Source organism: Eutrigla gurnardus, assembly GCF_963514095.1.
Source record: "Eutrigla gurnardus genome assembly, chromosome: 23".
Lineage (NCBI taxonomy): Eukaryota > Metazoa > Chordata > Actinopteri > Perciformes > Triglidae > Eutrigla > Eutrigla gurnardus.
This window is the reverse complement of record NC_139934.1, coordinates 8,199,540-8,215,123: the sequence shown is the minus strand read 5'-3', so window position 1 is coordinate 8,215,123 and position 15,584 is coordinate 8,199,540. Positions and strand designations below refer to the sequence as shown.

Genomic DNA, 15,584 nt, shown 5'->3' with positions numbered 1-15,584 from the left:
TCCGGTTGACTTCCTCAACCAAGACTTCACATGAAACAACTCATCCGCATACAGATCCTTTACGATAACGGGCAGAGTGTGGAAGTGGATGGAAAGCTAACACAGAAGCTAATCACGGGTCTTCAGCCGGAGACACAGTATTCCTTCCTCCTGACCAATCGTGGAAACAGCGCCGGAGGACTGCAGCACCGCGTGTCCACCATGACGGCCCCAGACGTTCTCCGCACCAAACCCTACCTGATTGGCAAGACCAACTCAGACGGCATGGTGATTGTAGAGCTACCAACAGTGCAGACTGCTGAGAGAGTCAGGTGAGAAGAGACGGACTGGTGAATATCCAGATTTGGGTACTGCCCTACTTGTAATTGCCAATGGGCATCAGGCATAATATGATTTTAGTGAATAAAAATGGCTCTTTTGTTGGAGTGACTTCATCATCATGGTGGCATGGGACTTTCTGTCCATCGCTAACGTCTTATCACCAATTATTATTTCTTACTGATGCATTATGAATAGAAATAAGGCAGATAACTTGATAGCTGACCTTGTCGGGGGTAATTCTTCCAAAACACAGTCATTTACATTCATCCCTACATTTCATTGTAATATCCACTTCACCTCAGTCATTACACACTGAAGCAGCCCGACTCATTTAATCGCACTCCTCTAAGCCCTATAAAGTCTCTTATAGCCATTCAACAAAGCCCAGGGTTGTCAGAAGGCCAAGCAGCACATCCGATTGTAGACCGATGCTTCAAACTCATCTTGGATTTTTTTTTTTTTTTGATCTCGCTGGATGCACTTGGCCCACTGTCTCCCATGCCAGAGCTTAAGCTAATTAGTTTCCCATTAGCCTGCCACACTGCCTCCCTGGCTAACGCTAGCGAGCGCAGTGCCCAACCAGGAGGCCCAGAAAACTCTGGCAGAGGCCTTTATCTCTCCTGCCACCCTGATGAAGGGATGAAAATACCTCTAATTCTATATCTTTTCTTCTTTCGCAGAGGTCTCCTAATTAGCCCACAGGGGGCCTCAATGAGGTGTAGCTGTATTGCCTTCTCTGAACATGCTTAAATTAAATAGAAGTCAAAGAGAAAGGGCCCATATCATATGATAAATAATTTCATAAATTGCTTATGACATGATTATGCATAATTTCCAGCTGTTTCTGGTAAGACTACCCTCTCTAATATAGGTCAACAGTGTGGACCACTGGGCATTCCTGTATTCTTCCTTGCCGTCAGTGACTAGTGATGTGCAAATAGCAGCTGTGTGATTTGAAATGTGGCAATGATCTTTGACCTCAATTATTAATGTACTGAATTTCACATTTTATCTTCCAGGGGATATTACATTGTGGTAGTGCCTCTGAAGAAGCAGCGCACCGGGAAGTTTTTCAAACCCTGGGACAATCCCGATGAGATGAATTTGGAAGAGGTACATTTAAAAGGCTGAGTTGGTTATAATGACTGGTTATCAGGCAAGAAAATTAAAAATATGACAGCTTCTATTATCCAGGTATTGTGCACGTCTTCTTAATAGGGCCTATATAACGGTTTGCACACACCACACATTTCTTTTCTCGAAACTGGAAAAAATAGGTTGAGGCCGTCAAGAGCAGGAGGAACAGGAGATGAGTCTCACTGATTGACGCAAATAGCTGCAGAGAGCGCTGTTCATATGGAAATGAGAACATGAAGTAGCCATCAAGTGCACTGCAAATTCAACCCCCATCCCCTCCTCCTCCCCCTCCTCTCTGTGTCTGCGGTAATTACCTGAAGAGCTGCATCAGGCCTTAATGTCCTTTCTCATTCCAGGCAAAGCCAGGCCACTACGTAATGTAAAACTTGGCAACTTTTATATATAGCCAGTTGAGGTGATGCAGGAGTTTCTGTGCATTGCTGGTGTCATTAAATGTGTAAGCAAAACCATACTTCTCTCACTATGTATTCTAAACGGATGAATTCCTTGACAAGCTGTGTCAGACATTGAAAGCATAAACTGCAGTCTCTGTCCTAGATATGAAAACTTTGAATGATGAAAATAAAGTTATTCCCCTTCGGGTTACATTAAAATGTAAATTCTGGCCACTATTATTATTTGTGAATCAAATCCTCTGGCAAATTATAACTTATTTCGAAACTGTGAGTTTTAAAATATGAATTTCTATTGCATAAACATGACAATATATCATGTTGCTAGGGGGCTAAAAGAAGAAGAAGAAGAAAAAAACACGCCATGTCTCATCTGGCATTGGCTTTACAGCTCATGCCTACAGGTCCATGTCTGTGGCCTTGACCGATTGCCCAAAAGTCGCCCCGGTGTCAGAATTTATTTGTTTGTCAATATTGGCACTCACCTTTTCACAACTTTTCCCAAGGGCAGCTAGATTTAGCCGTGTTGACAGGAGAGATGATTGAAGACATTATCGGGCAGCACCAACAGCCCCGCAGCCAAAACAGAGCACACACAAGAACGCACACACTCTAATGTGAATGACAGGCACACATTCTCTCTCACACACACACACACACACACACACATCCGTGCACACAAGTCAGAGATATGAAAACAGACGCTCTAACAACTAGCCAGGCTTGATTAGCATAATTGTGATCCAGGCTTTGTGCTGGAGTCACTACAACAGTCTTGTATGAAGGGCACACTCTACGTGTTTCTATCGCTTCTATTAGTATTGTTATTGTAGGCTGAAGAAGTAAAGGTACACTTGTTGGCTCTAATATGCATTCCTGACTATGCATTTTGAAGAAAAGAAACCAGTGGTTTGATATGTCATATCACCCTCAAACATTGGAAAAGTATTCACAATTATGGGTAATCCCATGCGAATGTCATACTTTTTTAATTTTGGAAAACATTTTAAATACATGAGGCAAAGTAGTTTGTTATGTATTCTCACTGTGAATATATTTCATATATTCATATTTATGAAAAGAAAATTGGGAAATAAATAATGTTAATCAAAGTCAAAGTCAGCGAAAATGTATTCATTTTCTACAGTTTGAAGCGGTTGGATGATCCTCAACCGTTCCATATGTGGGGAAATTCACAATCTTTTAATCTTGCTATCTTTTGCAGTCAAAAAAAAAAAAAACCCAAATGAAATAAGTCATTGATCTTTTCTGTAATGTTCTGCCTGTTGCAATCAGCGTTTTCAGTTCTGCAATCAGAAAGAAATCTAGATAGACGGCTTCCGTTTGTGTGGATGTGTTTTTTCATGTGTCGTGGAATGTGTCCCTGTGCGTTATCAACCGTCTGCCTCTCACTCCTCACTGTAGCTGCTGAGGGAGATAAACCAAACCAGCAGAGGCCTTCGCTTCCAGAGGCAGGCTGAACCCAAAGCCTATATCGCTGCCTTCTTCAAAGAGCTGCCCAATGACTTCACCCTGGGAGATGGCAAGACCTACAGGGGCTTTGAAAACAGGCAGCTGCAGAACGGCCAGGAGTACATCTTCTTTGTGCTCGCCGTTTTGGAGATGTCCGAAAACGTAAGTGTGCATGTATTAACTCCACATTATACGTGAGTGCAGCTTCAGATGTGAGCTTATTTGCCTCTGGGATGTCCTGTGCTAGTGATCTCATGGACCCTGTGCTAGTTAACAGACAGAGAGGGTTAAATCCACTCCATCTTGGCGGCGGGTTGGAGATTTCTTCCGGTCAGATGTGTTACTCTGAGCCCGTCTGAGGCTTTGACTTAAAAAACTTAAAGCTGCAGCTGGCCTAAGAAGCTGACCCTTGCTGCTTTGGGGAGAGAACCCCCTTAAGACCTTAGCTGATCGCAGGAATACCTTGATAACAGGGCTCCTCTTTAATTGCGTCCTACGTGCGGTCCACCTTATCTCCACCGCTGCAGCTAGTGTGTATGTGTGCATGTGTCTGTCTGGGCTCTGAAGACCTGGAAGCTGTATGATTAGGCAACGGCAGGCGTGATGAAGGATTTGATGAGCTGCAGGGTCCGTAGTGCTGCCTCGCACTCTCTCAGCTCACCCCGACTTCGGGTCGAGCAAAACGATAATGGTGAACGACGGGAAATCTCTAATTTGCCCACTGAAGCATATATTTTAAGATAATAAGACCTTTTTTTTTTTTAAATCTCCTCGTAGAATGTGAAATAGTTCAATCAAGGCTCCTGTATAGGAGAGATACTGAAGATTGTTTGATTGGTCAAACAGCTTAGCAGAAATTAAACTTTGAATTGGCTTTTAATTTGTATTGTTGGTCATGCTGTCTTTGTCAGTCCTGTTAGATATGCTCTGTAGTGACAGTAAATGAACAGAAGTCATGTAGTGATTAGAATATCCTGAGCTCTTACTGGACGCCTCAGCACTAAGATCACACATCAAATTATGGAGTAGGAATAAAAGAATATACTAGAAGCACCGTATGGTGGTTGGAAAAACATCACAACACAGATTCTAGCATTGATGGATAAATGATTTGTCTTCCCCCGCCTCAGATCATGTATGCCACGAGCCCCTACTCCGACCCGGTTGTGTCGGCCGACATCGACCCCCAGCCGATCATTGATGAGGAGGAAGGCCTTATCTGGGTGGTGGGCCCTGTGCTTGCTGTTGTCTTCATCATATGCATCGTCATTGCCATCCTACTCTACAAAAGGTGAGCATATTAGATGATTATCTGCATATAGAATTACAAAATAATAATAATTGTTTCCACTAAAGTAAATAAATGCACAGGAATTCACCTCCGGACAATTCCCTTAACACTTAAAATAAATACTATATACAGTAAACAGACGGGATGATATAGGGTTTTAAAAAACACAATAAATTGATGGTGAATTTCCATTATTGGGATAATCTGGAATTTAAGATGTCTAGTTTGTTATAACAGGATGTTGCTATTTAAAAAAAATGTGTTTATCCTTTACCATCCTATGATTACCTTATTTTTAAATTGTTCACTAAAAAGGACGTCAAATAAAGATATGTCCCATCTGTGATGCATAAACATAAAACTAGCTGTTTCTTAATGTCAGGATATGTGATTCCAGTATGTTTTAGTGCCATTTTAAGAGTTTAAAGCATATTTTGATGGGTTATTGGGACAATATCATGAATTGCAATTATTTTGCCCAGGATAATCAACATGAAATTCTCATAACGTCCCATACCGATGTATGTCCAATCAATATTCAACATTAATGACCCCCCATATGCTACCGTACAAACATCTTCAGCATATTGGAATACTAATATAAAGCCTGAGGCACACTGATCTTCACACTATCATAACCCTCGGCATCACTCTCCATTGAACATCATACTCTAAATCTCAGATGAGTAAATCCAAACATGCAGCTACCCGAACTGTTTAGCCATTAGATCCAGACGCCCACAATCCTTCACACAGACACGTGTGTTGACTGAAAGTTAATCAGACACATCCATCTACCCCCTGCACACACAACACACACACACACATGGAAAACACTTGCGGTCGTCCACTTTCACACTAAATCAAAACAGCTTTTTTTTGTTGTTGTCTGAAACCCCGTAGTGGTAGCGAGACCTCGTGCTGTCAATGTTCATCAGTCAAGTGTAGGAGGGGAGAGCGTTGACAATCTGCTGCATGTCATTGCATGTGTGTGCATCTTTTGAGAGGCCCTGGGGCCTGGGCAAGCACCCCAGCCACCGCGACCTCTGCCCTCCTTTACTACTATTCATTCCACGAGGGAGCCAAGCCCTAGATCCGGACTCTGATCTCATGATGCCCTGCTGCTTTGCCAGGATACACACATGCACTTACATGCGCGCAGCTCTCTGTCCGTCCTTCACTATCTCGTCTCTTCTCACCTTTTGCATAAGGCATATTTTCTGCACCATTCAATCAAATGTCCAGCCCTAAGCAGAATTCCACAGTAGTCCTCTAGAAGTAATTTTGTGAAGGAAAGATTAGCAAGTGAAGAATCAGCACAATATAATCAGTAACAGCACTAATACTTAAGACAAAAAATACAGCAGTGGTGTAATGTAAGAGGTTTATGCCTACAGCTTTATTTTTCTTACACCTTATTGTCCTTGGATTCCATTTAAATCAAGTTTATAGATAATGCAGAGGTGAAATTAAAGTAAACAGAGACGGTTGTGTGCAAGGGGGTTTCAGGCCGAGTTTCCATTTGTGGCGCGCAGATTTACACATCGATTACCAAGCCAGTGCCGCTGCCATGTTAGGGAACATTCAGTGCATAACCAAGAGATATTTCTCTTGTCACGATCAATTTTTATGTGACAGAATGCTCCTGTTGTGCAAAACAAAGGGTAACAACCATGTTATGTTGAGCTCTGGGAAAGGACATGGGAATAACAATGTGGAGCTTTATCAGAGAGAAACACACATCAGTCATGTGTGCACCTAGACATAGGATCTTTAAAATAAAAATGTAAATAAACAAAACTCATAAAATGGTTAAAATTGTTAAATGTATATGCATTCAATGTGTGTGTATATACAGTATATATATGCACATTTAAATCAATTTAAAATCATGATCTCGTACATCTGCATTTATAATACCACATGCATCGATATGCATGAATATGCATAATTCTTGAGCTCAATAAATGTAACAGTGCAGGAAACGACAAGCCGCAATTAGCAAGTCAAGAGCTGACTTTTATGCTTGAACAAGAAGCAATCAGCTGAAACTGCTTTAAAAAGCAGAGATACAATGTTCAAATCTTGGATGCACCTGGGAAACTGCAGGATTTGAAACAAAGAGCCCCGAGGCTGCATAATTGAGCATACATTCTCAAGTGAAGCGTCACTAATCTTGCACGCAAAGGAAAAATCGGGATATGATTGGTATCGTTTGTCTCTTATAAAGTCATTCCCTTATTCTAAAGACACGTTTCTGGTATTCTCCATTATATAAAGCCAAAGGTCTTCCCACCTAATGTGTCAATATTTCTTTCCTTGCTGACCAATGGAGCAGTAAACCAGACAGGTAAGAGTGAGAGAAGTAGAGTAAAACTAAGTTCCCCCAAACCCCTCCCCTCTCCCTCGACTGTGCTTTTTATATAAATACACACAGAAATTGTGCTGAATCAACATTAACATATGTGAAACACATGTACTGTACCTGTTAATGAGTCATTTCTACAGTATATGCCAGCTGTCAGCAGGCAGCCATTGTGAAAGCCAAGCAAGAATGTGTTTACTTTCCCTACGACTAATAAACCTAAAAGATATCCAACATACTAGCTTATCATCGTACAGATGTAGCATTTACTAGTGACCTCCTGCAAAATGCTATCCATGTCAGTGACAACATTTGTGTCGATTTTTATGAATGAATAAACTCTATGAAAACTTCCAATGCCGCATCTTGTGTCAGAGTTGACATTGTGGTGCACTAAAAGTATATAAAAAGACTCTATGACCTAAAATACAACATAATACAATCTAGTATAAGGACCTTTTGAATCTCATTAATTTTTAAAATATAAAGATAATATAATAAATCAAAATACCACTTCCTAACTAGGGTTTTAAAATGAGTGTTGAATTGACACCCCATCTGACACTAGCATTAAAAGTGAACATTGAGATTCACTAAAAGTAGCATTTACTGGTTAAGGGTTATTGTATTGTATGTTATTTAGTCCACCCCTTGTAGCCTTTTTTTTTTTTACTGTAAGAATGCAGTGCCATCGCTTACTTAATTACTGCCTGCAATATTTATAAGACCACTGCACAAGCTTTGAGGTTAACAGTAGGAGTTTTGAGCACCAAAAGGAAAAATGCATTTGCTGTTTGTTCTGCAGAAAAAGAGCAGAATCTGAAGCTAGGAAAGGCAGTCTCCCCAACAGCAAGGAAATGCCACTCCATCATCCCACTGACCCGGTCGAGCTTCGACGCCTCAACTTCCAAACGCCTGGTAGGTATCCCAAATGTCGCCAGTCACGTCTGTCCCCTTCTTTGTTAGTTAAAAACTGAATGTGCATCGTGAAAAGGGATGCCGATGCTACCGTCTGCTCGCTTGAAGGCAAAACTTTATTCACAATTAATGTTATATCGAGTCTTATTTCTTCATTTGCAACCGCTGCTGACTCGAAGCTTATACTGTAACATCCTCGAAAGTGCCCATCATCTTTGCAGCGATATTGGCATGGGGAAAGTGAGCGGTTTGCAGGTAGACAGTGGACAGGTGCTTAGAGAAAGTGCAAAGGGTCAAAACTGACAGTTTCCTCCCTGGAGACACTTCCCGGTGGAAAATGAAGAGGCAGAAATGCAAGCTTGACAGTTTTGTGGCAGCTGTCGTCTTCCTCCGCACCTGGGTTATCCAGGTCATCGAGACTTGTCATGCTTAGTCAGAATAGCGCAGACCTGCTTGGGTGGTGCCCTGCTGCTGGGAGATACGTTGCAGCATTTTGGAAGGTGAGGGAAAATACAAAATGTGCCATGGCTGTGTGTGCTCCATTTTGTATGCAAGCCAATGAAGAGCGACGACAGAGTGTTGGCAAGCTGTATACAGGCGTGTTCGCTCGCACTGACCTTTACCGCCGAGGTGAGTGGTGGTCAGTGGTCGTGCCTCGGCTCAGTCATGTGGCCTTTCTCTCACCTAGGGAAATGAGGAGAGTCACAGTCCATTCATCACCTGGAAAGGAGGTGTGCATCTTTGCCTGTCCGGACTCAGAGAGCCACACTTAACTGCCGTTTGAGTTGCTCTGGCACCGGCTGCTTTGTGGACAGGTGTTCAGAGACTGCCAATAATGTTGTATTATCAAAGCCATATTTTTCAGGTCAGCTAGTATGAGGGGAGGATGAATTATCCCTGCAGGCTCCATTTTGAAAAAAAAAAAAGAAAAAAAAGATTTTGCATATTTATGAAAGCTCTTCAATGATGTTAGGACCATTACTGGTGGTTTCATCCTGGCAGAGGGGAATTTTTTCCTTTTGGCTCAGAGTGATCTCAACCATCCTCCCACTATTTCACTCACCTCTCAAGCCATCATCCCCTCCCCTCCAACAACATTTCTGAAAGCTGGTATCTTGGCTCTCCCGCTGCTCAAAAAGGACCAAACATTTTTCTTTTTTTTTTTTCCTACCATGTGACCACTTTCTCTCAAGTCCTGAAGCACTTCCACATTAGGCCACCTCTCTCCCCTACTCTCTCTGCACTTTCTTCCACCTCTTTACCCTCAATGGACATTTTCATCTTAAGGATGCTTGATGTTTGAGCGATGGCGTGTTGGAAATGGTACTTTCATTGTCCCCCAGTGGTGAAAATGGATTTTGAGTAGCGGGCTGCAATAGAAACCCCCTTTGCCTTCTTTCAGAGATGTGAGAGTGGGTGGGAAAACGAGGCACAGCTTCCATTAGCTAATGCCCACTTGTGCCAGCAACCAAAATGAAACATCACCTCAATAGAGAGGAAAAGAGAGACTGTCGTACAAACTGGTTTGTGAAAATGGCAACTGGATTCTCAAGTTGGAGGTCTTTGGCCACATGTTGGATCGCTTGCCGTCCAGCTGCATCTTTAAAACCTAGCCTTTTGATTGTTTCCCTGCATCTACGCTCTTAAATATGACGATGACACGCCCAGAACTACCACCCATATTGAACAATGTAAATTATATATTGTCAAAGTCAAGTGGATTTAACTGCAGACTATGCAAGTAGAATATCACCATGTCAGCATCCTCAGGTTAAAATTAATGTCAAACGCTATCCCGCAACTTTAATTTGTGCTGCGAGGGTTTTTACTCCATGTGCGCTTCCGTATTTCCCTGAATTAGGCATGGCCGAGCTTCTAGCATGTGGATTTGTTTGTTACTAATCTATGTCCCATTTAGAATACACATAACCATTCAACTACTTCTTGTCACATTTCTATTTCTACCTTATGTTTGTGAATAAAACAGTCATCACATTACAAGTGACATCTACAATGTATTTAATTACACCGCCGTTTCCTTCACAGGTTCAGGTGCGTCCAGTCACCCCAGTAACCTCCATTTGTCAAGTTAGTTGGTCTCGATTATGCATTTGACATTTTTTTAAGCTTTTACTTCCTTTCTTTTTCCTTTTCTTCCTGCCTAGTCTCGTATCCCCATCCCCCCCATCTAATCCATCTGGTGTTAATGCTATGTCATCACAGGAGGCGGAGTCTGAAATGACATGTCATCACTCAAAGCAGACATCAACATCTGGCCTAACAACTTGATTGTTTCACGTTTGTGGTTTGGGATGTTTGTTTGTGTCTGTGTCTTCCCGTCATGCTAACTATCCACCGCAGCTTTCTGTGTCAATAACAGTTTTCTCTCTCGATAGGGAGAGTCCCAGTGGGGCAAGTGTGCTCGATGACTTCTCATTGGCTTCTGTGTCCATATTCTCTTTATGAGCATGGCCGCTGCTTTGAGTGAACAAACTAGCCTAACGAGAACCACTCTTCCATTCCCCCTGTTAAACACACATGCTGCTTATCTAATGATTCACTGTCGGCTTGTGCTTGGGTGATGCCCTCTTACAAGACTGGTGGCTGACATGCGGTCTGTCTGGTTGACAGGTATGGCTAGTCACCCTCCAATCCCAATTATGGACCTGGCAGATCATCTGGAGCGCCTGAAAGCCAACGACAACCTCAAGTTTTCACAGGAGTATGAGGTAAGTGTCGGCCCCGGTGTTGATTCAGCGATTGTTATAAATGCATTATCAAGAATGTTGCAGCGCCCCGCAGTCGTTTCAATCGATACCAGCACGTTTAGTGATATTTTCCTGGAAGCCTTAATCCTATCATTGCATACCCGTGCCGATCTCGGAACCCATCGGCTATTGGTCTGATGACGAATAAGCCTCTGGGGGCTATATTTCTGGTGTTCCGGTGTAACCAGTGGATATCTGGGTGAAGACTGCTCATTGTTTACAGCCTGGGTAGCATACTGTTAACAACTTGAGATGCGAGAGTGGAGTCCGAGATGAGAGATGACATGGTGGTGATGTGATTGGATTGTCTCACAAGTAGCCAGTTTACAAGCTAATTTTAAATCAATGAGAAGCTCAATAATTGTCAGGCGATAGCCGGTGAGCTCCGAGAATACATTGCGGTCAATGCGTTCCACCTCTTTTGCTCTCCACCCGGATTGTTTACCTGCATTCAACCAAGGCCTGCTCGAAAATGACTAGTCAATACTCCTCAAGACTAAAAAAAACAGAATGCTTCGGATACCAATATCTTGCCTACAGATTATGCATATGATCCGTTTATAGAGACGATACCGAACGGACGATACAGTTCAAGCATGTCAACAATTGGTGGGACTACTTTCATAAGAAATATCTTCACCAAACATGTAAAATCAGTTAGTATGCACTTTTTACAGAAAAAGTGTGTGCACTCCATTTTCACGATATTGTGCCTTCTGGCTCACTGATGAAATACAGACACTTTTCATGCTTCTGGCATACTGTACAAGTGTGTATGTATATGGAGAAGGATATTCAGTATTGCTTAGTCTTGAGAAACCTATTGCCTTACCGCTATACTGATGGGAGTGACTCACACTGGAGGTTTCAAAGGCTATAATCTACTGACAAGTGTCCGGCTAGATAATTATATCTACACCTCTTTGCCTCTCTCTCTCACTTTATGTATCGTGTGATTACACCTTAAAATGTGAAAGTCCTTAACATCTAAGTGCCCTCAAAACCCTGAGGGCGGCAGTCAGACAATGTAAGTGTTTCTTTCAAATTGGCTTTGCATTGTGGATGAACTTGCAGAGTCTGAAAAACCATGCGAGCAAGAAGTCCTTTCAGGGGTATTTAGCGAGATAGGAATGGTCACCCCTTCCTCTGGCCATTTCCCTCTGCGGGTCCGGCAACGGCTCCAAAAATCTATGAGGTCACCTTATGGGTGGCTGCCAAGCTGCCCAATCATTACTGCAGCTTAAGTACATTGAATTCCAATTTCATAGTGCTTATTCAAGAGCGGTGGAAAGCAATTTTGCAAGCACAATGAAATAAAGATTTTATTATGAGCAATGTTGCAGCCCACTGTTTCAACATATTTAGATAAAATATCAGGCTGGGCCGGTGTTTTGTCCCCCACATTGCTGCTTTAAGTTATTCCTGCAGATCAACAATTTTGTGCCGAAATGTATTATTGTACTCACATTGAACTCATATTTTAAATCCATTTTAATGTATTTGCTACCATGGTCATAGTTGGTTTATAAAGTTTCCGTCCATTAACATCCATTAACCATTATGAATAATTAATCTCATCTGTTTTAATTCATTGCACACATAAATTACCCTAAATAAGTCCTCAAAGTATGAATGCATTTGAATCCATCTAGATTATAAGCAAGGTAATATTGTGGCATCTAGTTGCAATGTGTCCTATTACTCTTGGGTTTCTGTTTTCAGTGGAGATTAACTCGTAAAAGCAGTCTGAAGTCATTAAAAACACAAGCACAATATTTCCACTGTAATGTGAAATGGGATGCCGTCTTTCATGTCTTTGTATTTTCCCTTTGTGATAATATATTTTATAGCTCATTTATCGGTGATGAGGGAGTATTATCAATCTCTGCTTTACAAAGCTGAAAGAGGGCTTGGAAAGCAAATTCTGTTGAACTAGTCTCAGGTGTGGTATTCCGGTATATGCCGTAAAGTCCTATGACTCAAATGAGGAAAGGCGATGGAACACAAGCTTTTCCTTTGTGACCGATTCAGAATGCATCTTTTTGTAAATCTAATCATTTATATGTAGCAGTCGTTTCGTGCCAAACACAAGGTGTATAGTTGTTAAAAGTGAACTATTTACTTTTTAAGTCAAATTTTCATGAAAATGCTCTATTCCACCTTTTATTTAAGCTTTGCAGACCAAAAGTGTCAACTTAGATTTGTGTGTCTGCTGACAACCCCGTTTTCTACAAGATACCGAGAGGCAAGGTTAGATTCTACTTAAATTAACTGGAGAAGAATAACAGTCGGGTAAAGTTATTCATCAACTAAATCAGCTTATAATCAGACAATAATTATATTTGGATTATTTTTCCATCATGGTCAACTTAATTTAAGAACCTCCATGTGTTGCCTGTAGAAAGTGGACAGCAACTGGTTACAATTTCCCAACATAAACAGTATGTCGTTAAATACAGTAATTTATTGCTATATAATGTAAATAAAGCATTACATTAATGCAAAACTGTGTCTTTTAAAAACATGGACAGTAATTTCACTGCTGTAGCCGATGTGGAGACATGACATGTCGTCAGAGAGAAGCATGCCTTTAACTGACAAGGCGAGGAACGTTTGCATGTTCATGCTATTCTTTCCCTCTTCACTTGCTGGACTTAGTAGGCTTAAAATAGTCAGTCTTAAATATTATTTAACCTTAAGGGGAAACAGTATTTGTGCAAGACAAACTTCCATGGTGAGGAGCTAGAGAAGAAGCAATATTTTATAAATAGTTCATAACCTTCTTGCATCACTGTTTTGCATAATGTAGTAAAACAGCAGCACTAAAAAGTAATATAATGCACTTTCCCAGTTGTTAGTGAACCATTTCCATTGACGTTAACACCAAATTCATATTTCCAGACAAATATACCATAGAGATATGACACACAAGGCAAATATGACCTTTAAATTAAAGTACAATCTTGAAACGATGAAAACATAACATAGCATTTCAAATTGCTCTGTGGTTAAACACATACGTCAGAAAGCTTACTGATATTGATCTCAGACAGTTGCCATAGAGTTGAATTCAATCTTGGCAATGAACTATGGATAAATGTTCGTATTAGATCATATTCCATTGTAACACTATTTTCTTCTGCTTCACAGTCTATTGACCCTGGTCAGCAGTTCACGTGGGAACACTCTAACCTGGAGGTCAACAAACCAAAGAACAGATATGCCAACGTGATTGCCTACGACCACTCGAGAGTCTTGCTCTCCGCTATTGACGGTAAGCCGCCCACCGACGTCTTCTCTCCCAACCGCTGTATCGATTCTACAGACAGACAGCCAGTACAACTGTATCTTTGAGACCTCAGGAGTGCAACCACGCTGTACTTTTAAATTATATTCCCACACAAGCACACCAGACTACTTATTTCCTTTCATGCCTCAGGTGCTTTCAAAGAAAGTGACTGTTTCACTGGCAATTCTCACTGAAAATGATGAGACAAGCATTCAAGTCAGATAAAACGATCACCTCCAGTGTGAGATGAGAGTTTTACCAGCATCCAGTTCTCTTTATATCAGAAGATTCCAGCCTGTTTCTTGACCATACGTTGTATCTTGAAAGCAGAACAGTGAGTACACTAGAACAGCAAAAAGACAACGTAGAACATGATAATTTGCAATACAAATGACATTACTCGTTTAAATCAACGAGGATATGTGTTTGCCAATTTGTGACCTTGAAACGGACAAAGTGACACAGTCAAAAAGGCATTGCTAGTAAAATGTTATGGACAGGACTCACTCAAGATGTGGTTGCGCACTCACTCTTGGTCCCATCACAAACCCGACTTCAGTCCAGTAAGTGTTAGTCGCACATTATAAGAAGCGTTGCGCTTAACAATACAGCTTTTAAGGAATGACAGGCCATTTTGAAATGGACAGTTAAGTGCTGGCTCTTTCACCAGTTTATTGGATTAAAGACAATTGCACATACACAGTTATTAATTAACCATTTCCAATGAGCTGCTCCCATGGAGGGCGGAGGGAAATAAACAAAGACGCCAATGGCTATTGTGACAAAAACAGACAGATAAAGACTCAAAGAGCCCTTTTTGCAGTCTCTCAGAAACAACACAGCTCGAGTGTTGATGGAACTCCATTAGCTGGGCATTTAAACACATCTGCACAACCATATTGGAGCCTTTGTGCTGTAGCAAGTGAGTAGTTCTCAGCCAGGGGGACAAGAGGGACTTCCTCTTTTCCTTCTGAAGCTTAAAGCCTTTTGGCAAGCGATGCGTCCATTGTTTACTTTGATTGAGTTCTTTGAATAAAAGGGGATTTGGGATTTGACATCAAAATTAGAAGACGGCTACTTTCAGGATTTACTGATGTGGGGATACATCAGCAGATTCTTCTGAATAACAGGCGCTCTGATGCTCGAGCACATTTGTGGATTTTAATGGTCGTGACATCACTGAATTTGCTCTACTTTTCACCTTTGCCAAGTTGCCAGATACAAAACATGTGCTTAGCAGGATAAAACTGGTTTCGAAAAGTTAACTCCTAAAACTTTGCCCAACCGTCGTATGCCAAAATACAACGGTTTATCATTTCAATAATTATGTGTCATTTTGGAACATTCCATTCCCCTCCAAATTCCATCAATTCTATCGTCTTTTTGGAACATTACAGTTATGCAAGAGCTCAGACTTGTCCGATACTGCTGCTTATGGCTCATGCTGTTTATCCGTTAGCCAAACAGTCTGTATATCAGCTTGTTGGTCTCAGGTGTGGTAGTAGTAGGGATAGTATGTAGTACTGCATTCAGAGCAGACTTTCAGAGGGTACTTTGTCACTATGTCTTGGTAATTGGCCATGTTCTTGGAGTCCTTGGGGCTTGAGAC

General features: G+C 41.4%; 1 protein-coding gene across 6 annotated transcripts in view; it reads left to right on the top strand.

Moving 5' to 3' along the window:
* LOC311009243 (receptor-type tyrosine-protein phosphatase delta) overlaps window positions 1-15,584 on the top strand; it is a 309,638-nt gene that overhangs the window by 279,073 nt on the left and 14,981 nt on the right. For 4 of the 6 annotated variants that reach the window (XM_084003278.1, XM_084003277.1, XM_084003282.1 and 1 more), the window contains 8 exons: window positions 55-311; window positions 1,341-1,434; window positions 3,297-3,506; window positions 4,475-4,635; window positions 7,806-7,918; window positions 9,965-10,006; window positions 10,550-10,647; window positions 13,837-13,960. In XM_084003278.1, the coding sequence (XP_083859404.1) occupies window positions 55-311; window positions 1,341-1,434; window positions 3,297-3,506; window positions 4,475-4,635; window positions 7,806-7,918; window positions 9,965-10,006; window positions 10,550-10,647; window positions 13,837-13,960 (1,099 nt within the window). The remainder of the gene's footprint in view (window positions 1-54; window positions 312-1,340; window positions 1,435-3,296; window positions 3,507-4,474; window positions 4,636-7,805; window positions 7,919-9,964; window positions 10,007-10,549; window positions 10,648-13,836; window positions 13,961-15,584) is intronic. The other 2 variants (XM_084003280.1, XM_084003281.1) reach the window with 1 other exon arrangement.